General features: G+C 39.6%; 1 protein-coding gene across 2 annotated transcripts; it reads left to right on the forward strand.

Moving 5' to 3' along the window:
* The first annotated feature begins 27 nt into the window (after window positions 1–27).
* On the forward strand, window positions 28–18431 carry LOC148719261 (methyltransferase-like protein 27). 2 transcript variants are annotated; one of them, XM_088740479.1, is made up of 4 exons: window positions 28–326; window positions 16059–16188; window positions 16631–17006; window positions 18100–18431. In XM_088740479.1, the coding sequence occupies exons 2-4, from the start codon at window positions 16060–16062 to the stop codon at window positions 18276–18278; spliced, it is 684 nt and encodes a 227-aa protein (XP_088596605.1). In that variant the 5' UTR covers window positions 28–326; window position 16059; the 3' UTR covers window positions 18279–18431. The 2 variants fall into 2 exon arrangements, with proteins under 2 accessions (XP_088596605.1, XP_088596604.1); XM_088740478.1 differs by lacking the exon at window positions 28–326 and adding an exon at window positions 2873–3286.
* The last annotated feature ends 808 nt before the right edge of the window (window positions 18432–19239 follow it).

The raw sequence follows: 19239 nt of genomic DNA on the forward strand, positions 1-19239 counted from the left end.
CCATACAAACAAATTGGCGACCACCACCATGTCAATACCATCTGCCAATTCCTTGTGGAATTTTTTAATCAATTTTTTAATTTTTTAATCATAGACTAGTGAGCAGCACTTCTTCGAACAGTAGTTGTAAAACTTCTTGTATTTTCCTACGCGTTTCGTCTAACTGTCGTAGACTTCTTCAGGGAGTTTTACAAGTATGACTAAAAGCCTGCATTTATAAGCCAAAGTTACAGGGGCCGATGACCGTAGAGGCTTGGCTGGACTTACGAACAGGAACAGGCGAAGTTGTGAAAAATTTGTGAAAAATTTAACTCGTGAAAGGCAAGGTGAGAAAAATATTTTGGGGGCCAGGGTTTTAGCTAAAACCGTGGCCCCCAAAAAACTTACTTACATAGATTAGCTATTGTCACAGTTTTCTTGTAACACACAGTACAATCTAAGTCTGGCAGAATATTACTGATAACCTTCTTAATACGGGCGTGACTGCAGTTGAACGTAATCTTAAAGGCAAGAGTCCTGCTTGGCCGAGATCTATGTTTAGGTGGCCGGGAGATCCATGTCTCCCTGTCGTGGTAACGCACACCGTGAAACGGCGGCAGAAAAAACTTAAAAAGGATAGCCTCTAAGTTGCATTCGCTTCCAGAACGTATCCCTAGTCTCACAGAAAGACTTAAAAGAAGAACTGTTTCTAGCATATCTCATAAGCTCCCCTTTTATAAAAACTTTCTTGTTGCTAGAGGGGTGAAAAGACTCGAATGGTATGTAGAGATATTTGTTAAGAGGCTTCTGATACGTAGAAAATTGCAGCACGCTTGAGGAATTATCCTTGTACAGACAAAGATCTAGAAAAGAAATACTACTGTCGCTAATACAATGAGTAAGCTTGATTCGATCATTTTTGGTATTAAGAGCGCCAAGAAATTTCAGGAGGGTATCCCTGGGTCCACACCAAATAACAAAAAATGTCATCAATGAAACGCTTATAGAGCACGAGAAATTGAGAGTACTGCTCCACAATATCTTTTTCGTGGAAATACATAAAAGCGTTTGCGACTGTGACGGCGAAAGGAGTGCCCATAGCAATACCAAACACTAGGTGAAAAATAACCGGACTGAATTCAGATGATAAACAGTTATTGTTGAATACAATTCTGGCGAGCTCAATCAGTAGTGGAGTTTCGGGAGCCCTTGCTTCGCGAAGGAGCAAGTCGAGAGCCACTAAGCCTTTTTTGGTGTCTACGTTGGGATATAACGATGCAACATCCGCGGTGACAAGAAGACAGCTTGAGTTAGGCAAGACTGTGCTCTCAAGTAATTGAATAAGCTCACCAGAATCTCTAAGGACCGTAGGCAGATGTACAGCGGGCTTAATAAGCTCGTCAACAAAAATACTCATTGGCCTAGTGATATATGAATGGGAAGCAGCAATTGGTCTCCCCATCATGGGGTCTTTATGAACTTAGGGATGATGTAGAACTTAGCCGGGTTCATAAAATGATCGAAACTACGCAAAAAGCGAGCAACATTAGCAGAGATAAATCTGCTGTAAATAGACATGAGCCTTTCGCAAGAATTAATTACATAAGCACGATTAGCATACCAGTCCTGTTGCGTGACTTTGCGGTATGACAGCTCGTCATACAGATGTCTAAGTGTGTCCGCTTGAAACCAATCCGTTGATAGAAGAGCTGGTCCAAGGTTTTTATCAGTGGGCAGATTTTTAATGTCAGGAATGGATTTCAACTCGTGGAGGGCTTCTCGCTCTTGCTTCGAGAGATTGTTTCTCCACTGCGGTTTTTCAGCCGTGATGCTCTTTTGTAACTCTTTGCGAAGCACGAAGAGTTTGTCTTCAAGATCTGGGTTTTCCCTCAGTGGAATCCAGTCAGTTGGAACGTACAATCTGGGATTGAAATCGCCGCTTTGAGGTTGTTTGGAAAACTTATCTTGGAGGCGAACTCTTCGGCAAAAGTCTTGAATTTGCTGGTCGAACTGAGGAACAGTCGGAGGTCGCAGGGAAGGTCTGAACTTCAGGCCTAGGCCGAGAACCTTAAACTGCCGCTTAGTCAGCTCAACAGAAGTAAAGTTGTGGATTTCCGAGTTTCGCCGCAAGCACTTGATGTAAAATCTCGAGCATCATATCACCCTAACTGATGTATTTTTGACAAAATATTACAGAGTACAAATTAATAAATCGTTTCCTGTAAACGTAATGTTCGTGGCACATGATGACAACGTCAAAGACGATAATGGACCTAAGAAACCGTGCAAAGATGAGAAAGCCATTAGCTATGTAATCACAAACTAAGGTGAAGGCTGGCACAAGTTGTTGTTCACTGTTAAGTGTAGACCTCGATTGATTGTCTGGAACTCATCCCACCTGAATATGGCCTCTCCTTAGACCCGAATTTTATAGCGCCTGCAACTTACATCGAAGTAAATTCGCATTTTGAAGTCGTGAGCTCTTGAGCCAGCTGCGAGGGCAGTTAGGAAACAGCGCGTCCACGAGGAAATGGGGGGGGGATCGTGCGGGTGGTAATAATGCTCAAATCAATGACCCTGCTCAAGCTTAGCACAAATGCAAAGTATGAGAGCTCAAATAAGTCATTTACAGTTTTATCAACGAAAACCAAGCAGTAAAGCAGTAATGTTCAGGGCTGGATTCAATGGAAACAAAAGCAAATAGCTTTGAGAGTAGAGATGATTACAGAGTGAAAGTTTTAATTTTTCCTCGAGGTCTCTGAGAAGTTACCCTCTAGTTTGGAAATTTTTCTACGCTAAATTCCATGAAAAAAGGCAAGTGTACCAACAAGTATTGACAGTAAATCATTTTTCAGAATAGCAGTTTCACCTTTTCCTCAAAGTCTGTTGAAGGGTTATTACCACACAGAGATAGACAGTCGCGCAAACTATTTCCACCAAACTATTTCCAAGACACCTACACACCCTCCTAAAAACTATGCAAATGTAGTGTCCCCTATCCACAAGCTTTATCAAACAGATAAGAGCCGTTTCCTGGATTTATATTGATGTCACCAATAGCCTCAAGCGGCGACATTGAGGAGGAGACATTTTCACTTATCTCACTTGAGCCTACGGGGTTTAGCTCTTTAGCCATATCTTAGGAGACTTTGCAAAGTTGTAAGTATAAATGGACAGGACAATCGGAGAGGTGACAATGCCCATTGCGATCAGACAGGGATCAGACGCTGAGTTGAAAAGTCGAGCAAAGCTGCTTGGAGCAAGAAAGTTGATTAATGAGCTGCAATTCTTTTGTTAAAGATTTCAGGTACGTGGTCTGTTTTCGCGTTCTTACAAAAAAATGTGTTTCTGAACATATCATTTCTCCGATTTGTCAAAAATCCAGTCTGAATATCTTTCTGTGTGTGAGATGATTCTACATCTAACAACCCTGATGTACTCACAACAACGAGTTTCCCAGGTTTCTGTTTTCTTTTTTTGGGAGGAGGGGGGGTGTGGATTAAGGATGCTCAACTAACTTTGTATAACATTGTAATTATTGTAAATGGTTTGAACCCGGGGGTAACATGTGAAAGTGTAGTACAATAATCTGGTGAGTATAGTCCTGAGAAGGACTGTTGTCGGTGGTGGTGACTGACGTTTCGAAAACCTGTGCGGAAGTCATCACCAGAGTCAAGTGAGTCTTGACTCTGATGATGACTTCCGCAGTCAAGTGAGTCTTAACTCTGATGATGCCTTCCGCAAAGGCTGTCGAAACATCAGTCACCACCTCCGACAACAGTCCTTCTCAGGATTATACTCACCAAGACGATCGCACTATACTTTCACTGATTATAATTATTCATGGCTTGTAAAGCCTGGTCGCTGGTTCTCACTAGCGACGCAAGCACAAGTGCATGCGCAAACGCAAGCATAATGTAATCATGCTAAGTGAAAACGAACGTCGGCAAATACTGATAAGCACCTTTACTGAGGTATTCAATACAAAACCAAACTTAAACTGAAACAGTTTTCGAAGCACTAAAACGCCGGCAAGAAAAACCAAAAAGGGATAGTCGTGAGAAGGTAGAGCTCAGGGCCAGTTGTGTAACGTGAACAGATATTCGCGTGATAAGGAGAATGCATTTATGCCAACTAAGGCATCCGTTCCGGTGGACTTTTGTCCGTGTTACTCTATAGACATAATAAGGGACATTGATAAGTCAAAAAACAACTGAAGTTAAAGCTTTATTAAAAAAGGATCCATTTAACAGTGGTAAAAACGATGATGAACTCGTGGCCCTTATCACACTATTAAAAAACCTAAAACCTATAACCCGACAAAGCATCCCCTTGGAAACTGAATTATCCCCTTGGAAACTGACCAATGAGACGATGTGCACTATATTCCTTATATTATGATTAAATTTGAAGCACCCGAAGACGATTTCATATCTCAGCATCGTTTTGGCGTAAAAACGAAACCAAAAATGGTGGGAAGAAATCACACGTCCATCAAAATAAACGAGCTCAAAGAATTCATTTACCTTGACGTGGACTTATCTTGCAATTACAATTTGATCAACGGAAAACAAACAAAAAACACCGAGAAACTGAGAGCTTAACGTTTACAAAAGGTTAAAGGCATCGCTGTCTCTTGTCTACAAGTTTAAACAAACAGCTATTACCCGATCCGGGCTATAGTCATTTGTCTGGATATCTCATGAAGTCACTAATGGCCGCGGGAGGCCAAATTGAAGAAACTCGTTTATAAATATCATTGGAGCCCCAGTGACCTAGCTCCTAAGCCATATCTTAGGAGACCTTGTAAAAGAATGTAGAAAAGTCAGTAAGTGCCGAACACATCGATCGTAAAGGTGACAGTGTCCATTGAAGGACAACATGAACATATTATAGTGTCCATTCTGATAAGAAATGAACTCCCGTCTGTCTCGGGCCACTTTACACACTTTTACACACTTTATTTTTCTTTTTCTTACAAAATAATTTAGATTATGTTGACCCGCAGATAGCAAATTTGCTATTCGAGGCGGGTCAATCATCAACAAACATTATTTACAATATATAAAGAAAATTAAAACTAAATAATTAGATATTGTTAAATTATAAAAAGAAGCATAGCTGGCAAATACATCAATAGTTGTTCAATAAAGTATAGAAGCAAATACATTAGTACTGAAAGCAATCGGATCAATTTGTTTTAATTATGCAGTCCTTAAGTTTAGAGGAGATCTTTTCAACATCAAGATAAGAATCTTCATTATCTAGTATCTGACATAAAGACGTTTTAATTTGTTTATTAAAGGAATGTTTTGATAACGTTTTGAATTCTTTCGGTATCTTATTCCAAATTTTGACACCAACACGCGAGAAAGCCTTTTTTTGTAGGTTTAGTCTAGAGTACTTTGTACTAAAGAGCTGCGATTTGGATGATCGAGTATTGTAGGTATGAATATGAGATGTTTTAGTAAATAGTTTCAAAATATTAATGGGAGCCCTCTGGTTGTGCACGTCAAACATAAGTTTACTTACGGCTTCATAATATAGGAACGTAACAGGCAGAATTTTTGCTTTGGCAAATAAAGGGATGGCATGCTCTCTTCGATCGGTGAAATAGATTAAGCGCAAAACTCGCTTTTGAAGAACTAAAATCTTGTTTAAATAAGCATTTGACGCATTGCCCCAGGCAAGGAGTCCATAAGTTATATAAGGTAGAATTAATGAATTGTAAATATTTACAAGGATAGTAGAGGGAACGAAGTACCTCAGCTTTGCAATCATCCCTATTGTTTTACTTATTTTTACGATAACAGAGTCAACATGGTTTTTCCATGACAAATTTTGATCAATTAAAACGCCTAGATATTTGATATAACTTTTTTGCTCTAAACTAACTCTTCGGTTTGTCTCACAATCTAAAATACCTATTTGTGGAGAAAAATGCATTTTTTTCTGATGAGGACGAAAAATTAAGAAATTTGATTTTTTTGTATTCATTGTCAACCTATTTGTAGTTAACCAGTCATGTACGTTATTCAACTCTGCATTAACCGTTTGCTCGATCGCCTTAAGATTCTTATCAGCATAAAGTATATTAAATCTCTGGATTGAGTGCCAAGTAAGGTTGAGGCTCTTCAGCTCTCTCTCCACAGTGCGCGTCCGCTAGTGAACAAACCAGCTGCAGGAAACGATTCCCTTTTGTTCAGAGCTGCGTAAGGTCTTTCTATCTTTATTTTGGAATTGTTGGTTCAGAGCGCTTTCTTCTTCAGACTGCAAAATTATGTCTCTTTACACTGTCATTCCTAATGGCGAAGGCCTTCTGGCCCTTAAACATTTTTTTGATCAACGTACTGTTAAGGAACCTAAATCTGAAACAGTACTACGCTTAGCCGAACTAGTGCTCACACTCAATTGTTTTTCCTTCGGAAACAACTTCTTCAAACAAACCAATGGTGTAGACATGGGCACCAAAATGGGACCTAGCTATGCGAATCTTTTTGTAGGTTTTGTCGAACATCAATTTTTCAGCCAATACAACGGGTCCAAACCTGAACTCTACGGTCGCTACATCGACGACTGTATCGGCGCTACCTCCTCTACCAGAGAGGAGCTCACTCAATTCATAACTGCAGTCAATTCTTTTCACCCGGCTCTGAAATATACTTGGGAAATTTCTGACAATTCTTTATCCTTTTTAGACGTCAAAGTTTCAATTGAAGGCAACGGTTTATGCACTGGTGTGTATTACAAACCTACAGACTCGCATAATTACTTGTTATATTCGTCTTCTCATCCATCTCACGTTAAGAATTCCATTCCTTTTTCTCAGTTTCTAAGACTTCGTCGTTTATGTAGTAATGACTCTGATTTTCACCGCAAATCAGAGTCAATGTGCCAGTTCTTCGATAAACGTGGTTACCCTGCTTCCGTTGTTCAAGCGGGTTACCACCGCGCTCAACTTATTGATCGACATTCAGCACTACAAACGTCGCATAAGGAAGATTCCGACCGCATTCCATTCACTCTCACGTTTCACCCTCACAACCACTCAGTTAAATCCATCATTCTTAAAAACTTCAAATTACTTCAAAACGATCCAGAGACAAGCACTATCTTTTCGCAGCCTCCGCTCATTTCATTCAAACGCGACAAAAACTTAGGCAATTTTTTGGTCAGAAGTTCTTTTCAGACTAATGAGCAACCAGGCACTTTTAAATGCGCTCGTGCGCGATGCAAAACGTGTCCTTTCATTCACAACACTGATAAAATATCGGGACCTAAACGATCCATTAAGATCACCGATCACTTCACGTGCACCTCCGCTAATGTAATCTAATGCATAACTTGCACTTATTGCAAAAAGATATACATCGGCGAAACGGGCAGAAGACTAGGTGACCGATTCCGAGAACACCTTCGAGACGTGGAAAGGAATGACAAGGACACATCTAAACCAGTCGCTAGACATTTTAATTTACCTAATCATTCTAAGCAACATATGGCAATCTGCGGTCTTTCCTTGCACTTAGGTGGCACGGAAAGCCGTAAAAATCTTGAACAAAAGCTCATCTTTCAAACCGGCAGTCTCAATCCCACAGGGATCAATGAACGCTTTTCAATCCACTAATTTATTCATGTTTTTCTCGTTGCCATGCACCCACCAATAACGTGGCTCCATTTTCTGCCTTTAAAAGCACACACAACCCACAATTCCTCTATTCGCTCCGACGAAGGGCTAACGCTCGAAACGTCAGCTTTTGTAATCATTACGGTGGCCAATTTACCATTTCAACTTTGTTGATATATCCAAATTATTTCGTAATTTGCATATAGTCTCAAAACAGATTTAAGGTCGGCACACACGAGGGGACTAGTCCCTGCGACTTGTCCGTGCGACTAGTCCCGGCGACAAGTTTTTGAGGGGTTTACACGAGGGGACCGGTGGCAGGGACTAGTCCCTTAAGGCGTTTACACGAGGGCACTCAATTGCACAAGAACATAAGAAAAATTAAGAGGCAAAAGATGTTTCTTATTCTGGGGCGTTACACGAAAACAATGAAAATATGGTAACTTTTCATTGCAGCACTATTAAACATCAACGCAAATGAATTAAACTTATTCAGTCGGATTATTCATGCTTTTACGTGTTCCATTTTTGTTTGTTTTTTTTTATTTTTAACAGATACAGAGTCAAATAGGGTAAAAATTCTATCAAAACGGCTCCAAGACATCTGTATATGTTTACAAAACTAGAAATAGTGTTTTCTTCTTCAGTTGTAGAAATCTAGAATTCAGGGAAAATTCATAGAAACTGCAGTGTTTACAAATACTGGAAGTCACGCATCATACTGACCCGTCATTGGCTTATTTACCGTTTAGTCGCAGGGACTGTCGCACAAACAGTTCACACGAAAGAAGGGACAAACATTTGTTTCATGCGACAAGTCTCTACGACTGGTCGCAGGGACCAAATTTTGGTCCCTGCGACCACAGAAATGTGTAGTTCACACGAAGGGACTAGCCGCATGAAACTGGTCGTTGGGACTAGGCGCAGTGACTAGTCCCCTCGTGTGTGCCGACCTTTACGGTAAACTGCATGGGAACACATGCGTGAACTAGTTAGCTTTATTATCAGCCCTTTTACGGTTTCCTTCGATATAATTTTCAGGAAAAATTGTATTAACAGTATATTGTATTAACAGTATATTGTATTAACAGTATATTGTATTAACAGTATATTGTATTAACAGTATATTTTATTAACAGTATATTGTATTAACAGTATATTGTATTAACAGTATATTGTATTAACAGTATATTGTATTAACAGTATATTGTATTAACAGTATAAAGAGTACAAATGTAAAAAGCAAGCAACGAATAATTACTCGAAACTAAGCCGGTTTTGATCATGGCTGCAGCGGCGGGCTTCTCCATTCATGATAAACCTCACGAATGAAACTCCAACTGTAACTGACGCGGATATTCAAAAAACCGTCAGGATAATTTTGCCATTTAAAGACCAAAATCGGCCGACACAGCAAGACAACAGTTGAAAGATCTTAGCCAAAAAATCAGAACTAATCTACAACCAGTCTTCACAAGTCACAAGATCGAGGAAAAGCTTAAGATGCAAGAGGAGAAACCTGATTTAATCAATCACCAATGCGTTGTTTACAATTTTAAATGTGATTCGTGCGATATGGATTATATCGGTTACACCACACGCCATCTTCACCAACGTATACAGGAGCATAAAGGTCATAAAGCCTCGGCCATTGGCAAGCATCTGAAGGAAGTCCATGGGGTAGCGTTCACTGACCTAGCCGAAATGTTTTCTGTTCTTAAGAAATGCCAAGGAAAACTGGACAGTCTTATTCATGAAATGCTATTTATTCGTGAACGGAAACCGAAGTGAAACACTCAGTTGGACTCAATACGTGCAAAAGTATTTATTTTTAAACATCTACCGCACGCACTGACACGTCAAACACCAATGACTACGAACAACTTATTATTCTAATGTACTCTATCACCTTTGTTTGTATTTAATCTCGAAACTACAACTAGCACCCCTACTTGATAATGGAGTCAAGATGACTTCGAAACGTAGTAGTTTTATTCTTCTAACATTTATTATCAAATGTATTTCCAGATGTTCTCTTAATGAAATTAAACAAACGGTAAAATGAAGCACTTAGAAAATTCGAGGATATCATATCCAAGTTGAGGTCAGTATATTTGCATTGTTCTTTACGCCTTTTGAGTTTCCAGGATTACCAACATGCTTCAGTTGTACCACAAAGATCTTGAACAAACGTTTTCCCCATTTGGTCTTTCCGATCATTTCGGGCTTCAACAATCGTCGTTCTCTCACTCGCCCAAGCCGCAAACGCGAGCTTGGTAGGTACTGGGCCCCACAGATTGGTCCGTTCTAGATTCTGCACCCGACTACGGAAGCAAGTTGCAACTTTTTCAACACCTTGTAAAGATTGGCCTGAACACCATCATACCTCTCACGACCATTAAACTTCACTTAAATGACGCTCCTTGGGTGTCTGCTGAGTTTAAAGCTCTTATTAGGTCGCGTCAAAATGCATATGTGCAAAGCGATACAGAGCGTTTCAGACACCTTCGTAACATCACTAATCGTGACCGGAAGCTGTGTCGCGGAAAGTACTATGCAACCGTAGTCGCCAACCTTAAGACCACCAAACCCAGCCAGTGGTGGAATGAGGTCAAGATCATGGCGGGAGTGGCTCCGGCTCCGCTGGTGGCGAAGACATATGCTCGTATCTCCACCTTGACGGGATCGCGGAGCGCTCCAACCTTGACACTGCAAATATGATCAATACGGCTCTTCTTGAGCCAATGCAGTATTATAGCCCGCTTGCGTGTCTTCCTCCACTTTCGAACAACTCTAAAGTCTGAACGATCAGCCCATCAGAGGTCTTTAAAGTTCTTTTAGAGCTGAATCCGAGAAAGGCCGGTGGCCCTGATGGCATTAACAACTGGCTCTTTCGGGAATGTGCTGACTTTCTACCTTCCCTGGTCTGCGATATTCTAAACTCATCATTCACCGAGCAGAAGCTTCCTCGATCGTGGAAGGATGCTGACGTTTCACTGCTGATGAAAGTAAAACCTGTGACCATCATCACCAAGCATATCAAACCCATTTCCCTATCTCCAGCTTTGTCCAAGTTAGCAGAGGAGTTCGTTGTTCATAAATATATTGGCCCTGCGGTCTTGGAACTGATTGATCCATGGTGTTTAGACCATGGCAAGTTATACAACAATTTGGAACTATGACGGCTTTTTCTAGCGAAGTAGTTTTGACAATCGAGTCAAGGGAATCATGACTAATTTCAACCCTGTTTGCACATGTATCGGGATCGCCAAATTGTGCCTAAGTTGAAAAAGGCTTCCATCATTTTTCTCAGGAATTAACAGATACTTCAAGGAAAAAAACTACATAGCAGCCATATACTTAGTAAAGGCTATTTATATGCAAAAGACGAGTGAATTTGATTTTTTTTCAGCTTCGCCGAAGATTTGCGATTTTGTTTGATTCTTACACGGATCTGCTCAATTTTTCTTTATTTGACTAAATTGAAGTCAAACATTTCATCTAACGTTCCTGAGGAAAAAAAATTAAAAATCTACAAAAGCGTCTGAGTTATTTAGAAAAACCTATTTTCAAATAAAAGTTAATGAATCAAGAAGGTGTGGTAATTTCTTACCTGGGCGAGCCCCCCCAGGGGAATTTTCGCGGCAACCGCTCCTCTTCATACTATTTGAATATCTTTTTTACAGTATGCACTTGATAAATTCACACGTGGAAGCTCTTTGCTTGTGGAAAAATCTTTGCTCATGGAAAATTGAAAAGCAGAAAGAAGTCCTTGGGTAAAAAGAAAAAAAAAATACAAAAAAAAAACAGGCCCGAAGAAGAACGAAGAGTACCATTCTGTCAAGAAAAGAAAAAATTCCTTGGTGGGAGCGATTGGTATTCCGCTCCATACTGGCGTCCAGATTTCGAACAACGAAGTCGTCGTTAAACCAAAATGTTTCATGCATTAAGTTAAAAACGAGGTTTCTTTTTATGTATGCAAGTACCAGCCTTGACACAAAAACATTTACAATCGCCTCGAATCGTAATTTTGAAAGCTGTCTGTCGAGTCTCTGTCTTGCTTCTCAACTCATTCATCCGGGTTTTTTTTTAACGACTTTATTGGGCATATCATAAATATTCGAACAAGGCGAAAGTACAATAATACAATAACAAATAGAAAACAGAAGAGAAACTGAGATAAAACTGCACCCAAAAGGGAAGGCGCGAATGAGACGTAAAGTCCCATGCGAGGCGTCGTCCATTATGAATTAAAAAACACTATAAAATAGAAAATTACAAAAATACAGAATAAATGAATAAATAATTTCCATTTTTACCGCGGATTTTTAGTTTGTCTATTATTATATAGTTCTCCTCAACGCTGCACTGAGCGATCGAGATATAAAAAAACATGTCTGCAATGCGCTACTTTTCCCGGGAAATGTTAATCCATCATATTGACGCCAGGAGGTCCCGTTTTCACATTGGTTTGCGGTTTCAGGAGGCGAGATAATCTCCTGGTGTGGCACTAGTTGTATACAAACCTTGAGAAGCTAAAATCTCGCATTTTATTTTTAGAGGAATACATACACTTTGAGCGAATTTATAGGGTATGTATATTTAACCAATATTCGTGAAATCTCGCCGAAACAATCCAGGGATAATGACAAACGAAAATGTGTCGGGAGATTTTGATATATAAAATATTATTCATGTGGCATCCATTAACGCAACACGTGGCGCATATTTCAGGCTACTCTAACTTTAGATGCCGATATCTAGACAACCATCAGAATATCGGAAAAGCCCGACATCTGTAAGTTGATTGATGCCTTGTGAATAAGACTGTAAAGCCATTTTGCTCGTGCTGCGGGATCTGATACCCGATAAATTTAACAGAAGGACCCTCCGTCGTTTCACGTCACACTGGTTCCTGACACTTCCTAAATGAAAAAAATCGCATATATTACATTTTTATCGTAAACTACATTTTATTAGGCTTTCTTCTGGCGTATAGTTTGTTAGGAATTTCTTTCAACTAGTGCGTGTAGGAATTTTTTCCGAAAGGACACCAGTGAAGGTGGGAAGTAACCTTGAAGAGTTTTGAAATTTATCTTTGGTAGAGAGGATTAAGGTGGCTGAACACAGTGTTTGCGCGCGCTTTTGCTGATGCAATTCAGCGCGCGCACAAGGATTGCAAAAAACAAATATGCCATCAACAGAGCGGTCATTTCATTTACTCAACATGTACCCGCACTATCTGTGCTATTTTTCTCTGTAGTTGGCGCACTGTATAGTGGGCTTTAATCTTTAATCTTTTAATCTTTAATCTTTAAGTGACTTACGTCACTTGAGTCTTACAGCCAATAACATCACGGCAAAACCAACCGATCATTTCACGCGAACTGGAATAAGAACATTCTACTGACAACAATCATTCACTTGACTCTGATGATGACTTCCGCACAGGTTGTCGAAACGTCAGTCACTACCACCGACAACAGTCCTTCTCAGGACTACACTCACCCGGACGATCAGACTACACCTTCACACTTTAATCTTTTATTACAAAGATATGTTAGAAGAGTTAACGGTGCAAAGAACCCAGCAATTCTCAGCTTTTTCGCCATTACCGGAAGAAACCAGTTAAATGCAGTGCATGTGTAGTAAGTCAAAAAATTGCGATTGAATGGAAAATTACTTTAAACAACAAACATATGAAATACATATATATGAACTGCGGTTATGAAACGTATATGTGCACGATCCTTCGCAGTAAAGCACTATTTAAGCAATAGTGAAAATCAGACCTGAAAAAAATTCAGGCCTGTACGGGATTCAAACCACTGACCTCTGCGATACTAGTGCAGCGCTCTACCAATTGAGCTAACAAACCAACTGGGAGCAGGCCATCAAATTAATTCGACATAAACCCGTAGATGATAAATCAAACAACAAACATATAAAATACATATATATGAACTGCGGTTATGAAACGTATATGTGCACGATCCGTACAGGCCTGAATTTTTTTTTCAGGTCTGATTTTCACTATTGCTTAAATAGTGCTTTACTGCGAAGGATCGTGCACATATACGTTTCATAACCGCAGTTCATATATATGTATTTCATATGTTTGTTGTTTGATTTATCATCTACGGATTTATGTCGAATTAATTTGATGGCCTGCTCCCAGTTGGCTTGTTAGCTCAATTAGTAGAGCGCTGCACTAGTATCGCAGAGGTCAGTGGTTCGAATCCCGTACAGGCCTGAACTTTTTTCAGGTCTGATTTTCACTATTGCTTAAATAGTGCTTTACTGCGAAGGATCGTGCACATATACGTTTCATAACCGCAGTTCATATATATGTATTTCATATGTTTGTTGTTTGATTTATCATCTACGGGTTTATGTCGAATTAATTTGATGGCCTGCTCCCAGTTGGCTTGTTAGCTCAATTGGTAGAGCGCTGCACTAGTATCGCAGAGGTCAGTCGTTCGAATCCCGTACAGGCCTGAACTTTTTTCAGGTCTGATTTTCACTATTGCTTAAATAGTGCTTTACTGCGAAGGATCGTGCACATATACGTTTCATAACCGCAGTTCATATATATGTATTTCATATGTTTGTTGTTTGATTTATCATCTACGGGTTTATGTCGAATTAATTTGATGGCCTGCTCCCAGTTGGCTTGTTAGCTCAATTGGTAGAGCGCTGCACTAGTATCGCAGAGGTCAGTGGTTTGAATCCCGTACAGGCCTGAACTTTTTTCAGGTCTGATTTTCACTATTGCTTAAATAGTGCTTTACTGCGAAGGATCGTGCACATATACGTTTCATAACCGCAGTTCATATATATGTATTTCATATGTTTGTTGTTTGATTTATCCTCTACGGGTTTATGTCGAATTAATTTGATGGCCTGCTCCCAGTTGGCTTGTTAGCTCAATTGGTAGAGCGCTGCACTAGTATCGCAGAGGTCAGTGGTTTGAATCCCGTACAGGCCTGAACGTTTTTCAGGTCTGATTTTCACTATTGCTTAAATAGTGCTTTACTGCGAAGGATCGTGCACATATACGTTTCATAACCGCAGTTCATATATATGTATTTCATATGTTTGTTGTTTGATTTATCATCTACGGGTTTATGTCGAATTAATTTGATGGCCTGCTCCCAGTTGGCTTGTTAGTTTAATTGGTAGAGCGCTGCACTAGTATCGCAGAGGTCAGTGGTTCGAATCCCGTACAGGCCTGAACGTTTTTCAGGTCTGATTTTCACTATTGCTTAAATAGTGCTTTACTGCGAAGGATCGTGCACATATACGTTTCATAACCGCAGTTCATATATATGTATTTCATATGTTTGTTGTTTGATTTATCATCTACGGGTTTATGTCGAATTAATTTGATGGCCTGCTCCCAGTTGGCTTGTTAGCTCAATTGGTAGAGCGCTGCACTAGTATCGCAGAGGTCAGTGGTTCGAATCCCGTACAGGCCTGAACGTTTTTCAGGTCTGATTTTCACTATTGCTTAAATAGTGCTTTACTGCGAAGGATCGTGCACATATACGAAAATTACTTTCTTGGAAATATCCCTATTTCTTAAGAACCACTCATTACAATTTCACGAAATTTGGCACAAAAATACTTTAGGAAACAAGTAACTGGAGTATTGAAAAAAATTGATTTTAAACAAAGGAAATTCTAGAAAATCGAGTGAACCTTCAACAAGGGATAAAAAAAGAAAAGATCTCTCTGTTAAATTGTTGGCAAAATGGTGTTAACTTGTGGGTGTCGTTACATGCTCGCTGCATGCAAATGATAAAGAAAATCTAATGACTAGATTTTCTACAAAGCAACAAAACCGATTTTAATTGCTCATTTATGTCTATTTATGTCGCCATGGCAACGGCACCTACGTCAGCTTAACTACTGAAAAAACAAAGTTTGTGTTGTTAACTTGCTTACTGCCAAATTTGGCGACCCCGGGGGATCAAGGGTTTTAGAGAAAACGGTGAAAGAAACAAAGGTATCAGAAACTGTGTTCAGCCACCTTAGGAGAGCCAGAGAAAATTCAATCATGATTAAAAATTGGGCCAATTCGATCTGCTGAATCTTCTTCCATCCTTCCCTAGTGGGAGGAGATGGATCACAATCTAAAACCACCAAAATGCTTTTAGAACATCATGCATACTGAGTCGAACAGTTTCATCATGAATTCATAAGCAACGCTTAAAAAAACGAATAACACGAATGGGTGGATTTTTGCGAAGTCGTCATAGAACGAGGTTAAAAAGTGATATACTTGAAATCTGGGGGTGGAAGGGGGGAAGGAGGCCGAGCGAGTCTATATCCACTTCTACGAAGACTGTAGAAAAAGTTCTTGGTACTAAACATATTGCTTTCGTGGTGCGTATTATAAGCCTTTATCGACAAGTGTATGTTATGTTTGGTACTTTTTTTCTCTTAATAGAATGGATAAAAACCTGCTCAAAGCAACCTTAACAAAGTATTTTGGCGAAAAAACAGGAAATATAGCCAAAGAAACAACCGATGATGAAATCAAACGTATCTATGCTGAACGGTCAGGATCATATGATCAGGTGCAGTACGGAATAACAATTGTGCAATGGTTTTGAGTATTCCAAAATGTTTCTATGAATGACAGCGAAAACAAGAGCGCCTAAGTAATTTAAAACTAAGTGAATTTCAAAGTTTACGAAACTATCCTTTTCCTCTACATATCGGGCAGCCGAATTATCGAACGCCAAAAGCTAAGTTAAAAATATCCTCAGCTCAGGCCACTTAACCGCATTAGTACAACTTTTAAGGGGCCGAAAGATCCTGAGCTGAGTTTTATATCACTTCTTTCGTGCCCAAGTCTACATAGGGTAGCCTTTAAAAACAAATATTGATGGATTTCATTGGTAGGAGGTTGAATCAGTCATGGGCAACACGATACTTTTTCGCCTATTTGTAGAACGTCTAGGCTCCATAACAAGATTTTAAAATAATTCTTAAAGCTTGGTTTTTCTTGCTATGTAGGAACAATTAGCGGTTCGCGCTGCTTTTCACAAGCCACTTGCCGAATGTTTCCATGAAGCGCTGAAAGAAGTCGTCCAGGAAAAGCCAAAGGATCAGATCAAAATCATTGACAGTGGAGCTGGTACAGGATTGATAGGAGTTGAGCTCAAGAAACTTGGATACACAAACCTATATGCTCTGGACATCTCAGCTGAGATGTTAAAGGAAGCCAAGAAGAAAGAGGTCTATAAAGAATTTATCTGCGCGTCTTTGAGCGAACGACCAATTCTTCAGATTAAAACCGGGCAATTCGATGCTTTGATTTGTGCTGGAACACTCGTTAGAGGCCTGGCTCGTTCAACTGCTTTTTCGGAGATGATAAGAATTGTTCGAATTGGTGGGTCTTTTCGTAAAGTTTACTTAGGCACGATCGATATATTATATTTTACTCGTGGATGTCCACTGAGTGTCCGATCTGATGCCCGGTTAGCTCAAGTAGTAGAGTGCCGAACTGCCGTGCGGGGGGTCAAGGGTTCGAGCCTCAGACCGAACCAACACTTAGGGTCATAAAATAACTGAGGAGAATATGCTACCTTTCTATTATATCAAAAAAATGGATAGACATTCTAGTCTCCTCGAATAAGAGCAAGAGAGCGTACGTCCCATCTCCTGCATCTTCTCTGTACTGGTTAGCAGGGGACGTTAATATAAAGAACCCACACACTTACTGCGCAAAGAGTAGGCAACGTAGTTCCCTGTGTTGTGGTCTGGCCTGCTTACTGAAATTGGGGTAGGGGACAGGGAAAGGTAACTCTTTACGGTGGCTAATTTACAATTTCAACTTAGTTGATATAACCAAGTTACCTTGTTACCCACACCGACGTAGCAACACCAGTTTCTTTAGAAACTTTCACCCTTTATTAATTCATGTTTTAGGAAGTTTGCTCACGATATTTTTGAGCCTTAAATGCGCTGTGAAAAACGATCTTTGTGTTGCTTTTTCACAAATAATGGAGAAAGGTGGTTTACGGTTGAGAACATGACCAGATTGGAAGGAACTCACGTATAAAATCCACTAACACCTTTTTTGTTTTGCTCAAACCATGAGTTGGGTCTGAAAGCTTTCTAATATATGAAGATAGATAATTAAGCCTCAGGCAATACCGTTCTTGAAAAGTTCTTTGAATATCTGTATCTGCAAGAATCGTTTTTCCTGCTTTCTTTCTAACAAATGAGGACTTCGCAAATTTGCCGAAGGATTTCTGGTCATTTCTAAATCACGCCCAGCTAGTTGATAGGTGCGTTTGTTCTCCTCGCCTTAATATTTTTTTTTTTGGTTTAATACACTGATATACTGAGGAGAGGATACAGGTTACGCATCTTCGTTGGTTATAAAATTAACCAGAAGGAAAAATCAGAAAAAAATTACGGAAACTTCCCATGATAACAACTTAAAAGGTGACTTAATCCAGATGTTGACTTCTTTGCAGATGGTATCCTCTGTTTCAACATTTGGGAAGGTCATTTGGAAGACTTTCAAGAAATGATGACGGAGCTGGAGAAAGCTGGGAAGTGGATGTGCTTGTCCAAGCGGACGTTGCCTTTCTATGAAGCCGATGACATGCCCAAAGAATGCTGGGGGTTCGTCTATAAAGTTTTGAAAAATTAAGCCACACATGCACCATGGTAGTTAAGGATAACTCATCAAAATTTTTAACGGAAATTTATTTCTCTTACTATCTTCTAACATCGGTTATGACTTTGTGGTGAAGATTTGATGTTACATTACAAAAAAAAATTCAATAAAATTAATCAAACTGACTGACTGACATTTTATTGATGTTTTCCCTAATTTTCCTCAAGTACTGAGGCTCGTTTTAAAATCTTGTCTTAAGGAACAAAAGCCTGTTCCTTCTGTTTCGTTTTCTGATATTCTCAATTGTATGAGTTTTAATAATTCTTATACTTTTTCTTGAATGTAAACAAAACGTTAAAAAAAAAAAAAAAAGATTTTAGAAACCGATAAGAGCCGGGACTGTCGAGAAACATGCGCCCTGAGTTTAGGGTCAGCGTAAGTAGGACGCGCCTTTTTTGGACACTCTCAGCACTGAACACACAGAGTGGTCAAGCTTTAAAAGGTAGCCAAGGGAAACTGAATCTAGAAAGGGGCAGAAATGGGTACAACTGAAGAAGATCAAAAGAAAACAACATGCAGGGATATAACAGTAGTACATTAATTTCTTCAGCATCCTTCACAAACCTTATTAGTATATACACACTCACTGATCTTGGCGTTTCAAGCAATCTGATTGGGTCGCTATCTCGGGCTAATCAACAATGTACACCTCCGAGCGATTGGATAATGTGAAAAACAAAATAGCGGGCGTAAACTCGCGTTTCGCTAAAGTTTCAGAAGCAGAAATTGCCTTTAAATGGCTTCCTTTTTAATTTTGTCGAGAACACTTCGTGTGTATATACTAAAACAAATATTCTTTTCAATCTCGATAAATAGTAGCTTTCGGGAATATTTACCTCGCCGCTTCGCAGCTCGGTAAATATTTAGCCACTATTCCCCTCGATTTCAAAGAATAATTGTTAAATATTTGATATCAGAATTACTTAGAGGGCGG

This window comes from Stylophora pistillata, chromosome 12 (genome assembly GCF_964205215.1).
Source record: "Stylophora pistillata chromosome 12, jaStyPist1.2, whole genome shotgun sequence".
NCBI lineage: Eukaryota > Metazoa > Cnidaria > Anthozoa > Scleractinia > Pocilloporidae > Stylophora > Stylophora pistillata.

What these genes read in the sequence shown, in the direction of transcription:
- LOC148719261 (XM_088740478.1), top strand. Translation starts at nt 3,255, where the DNA reads ATGAGCTGCAATTCTTTTGTTAAAGATTTCAG. An exon ending in TCTTTTGTTAAAGATTTCAG is followed by an intron (nt 3,287 to 16,058) that starts GTACGTGGTCTG and finishes TTCTCTTAATAG; the next exon opens with AATGGATAAAAACCTGCTCA. An exon ending in GATAAGAATTGTTCGAATTG is followed by an intron (nt 17,007 to 18,099) that starts GTGGGTCTTTTC and finishes ACTTCTTTGCAG; the next exon opens with ATGGTATCCTCTGTTTCAAC.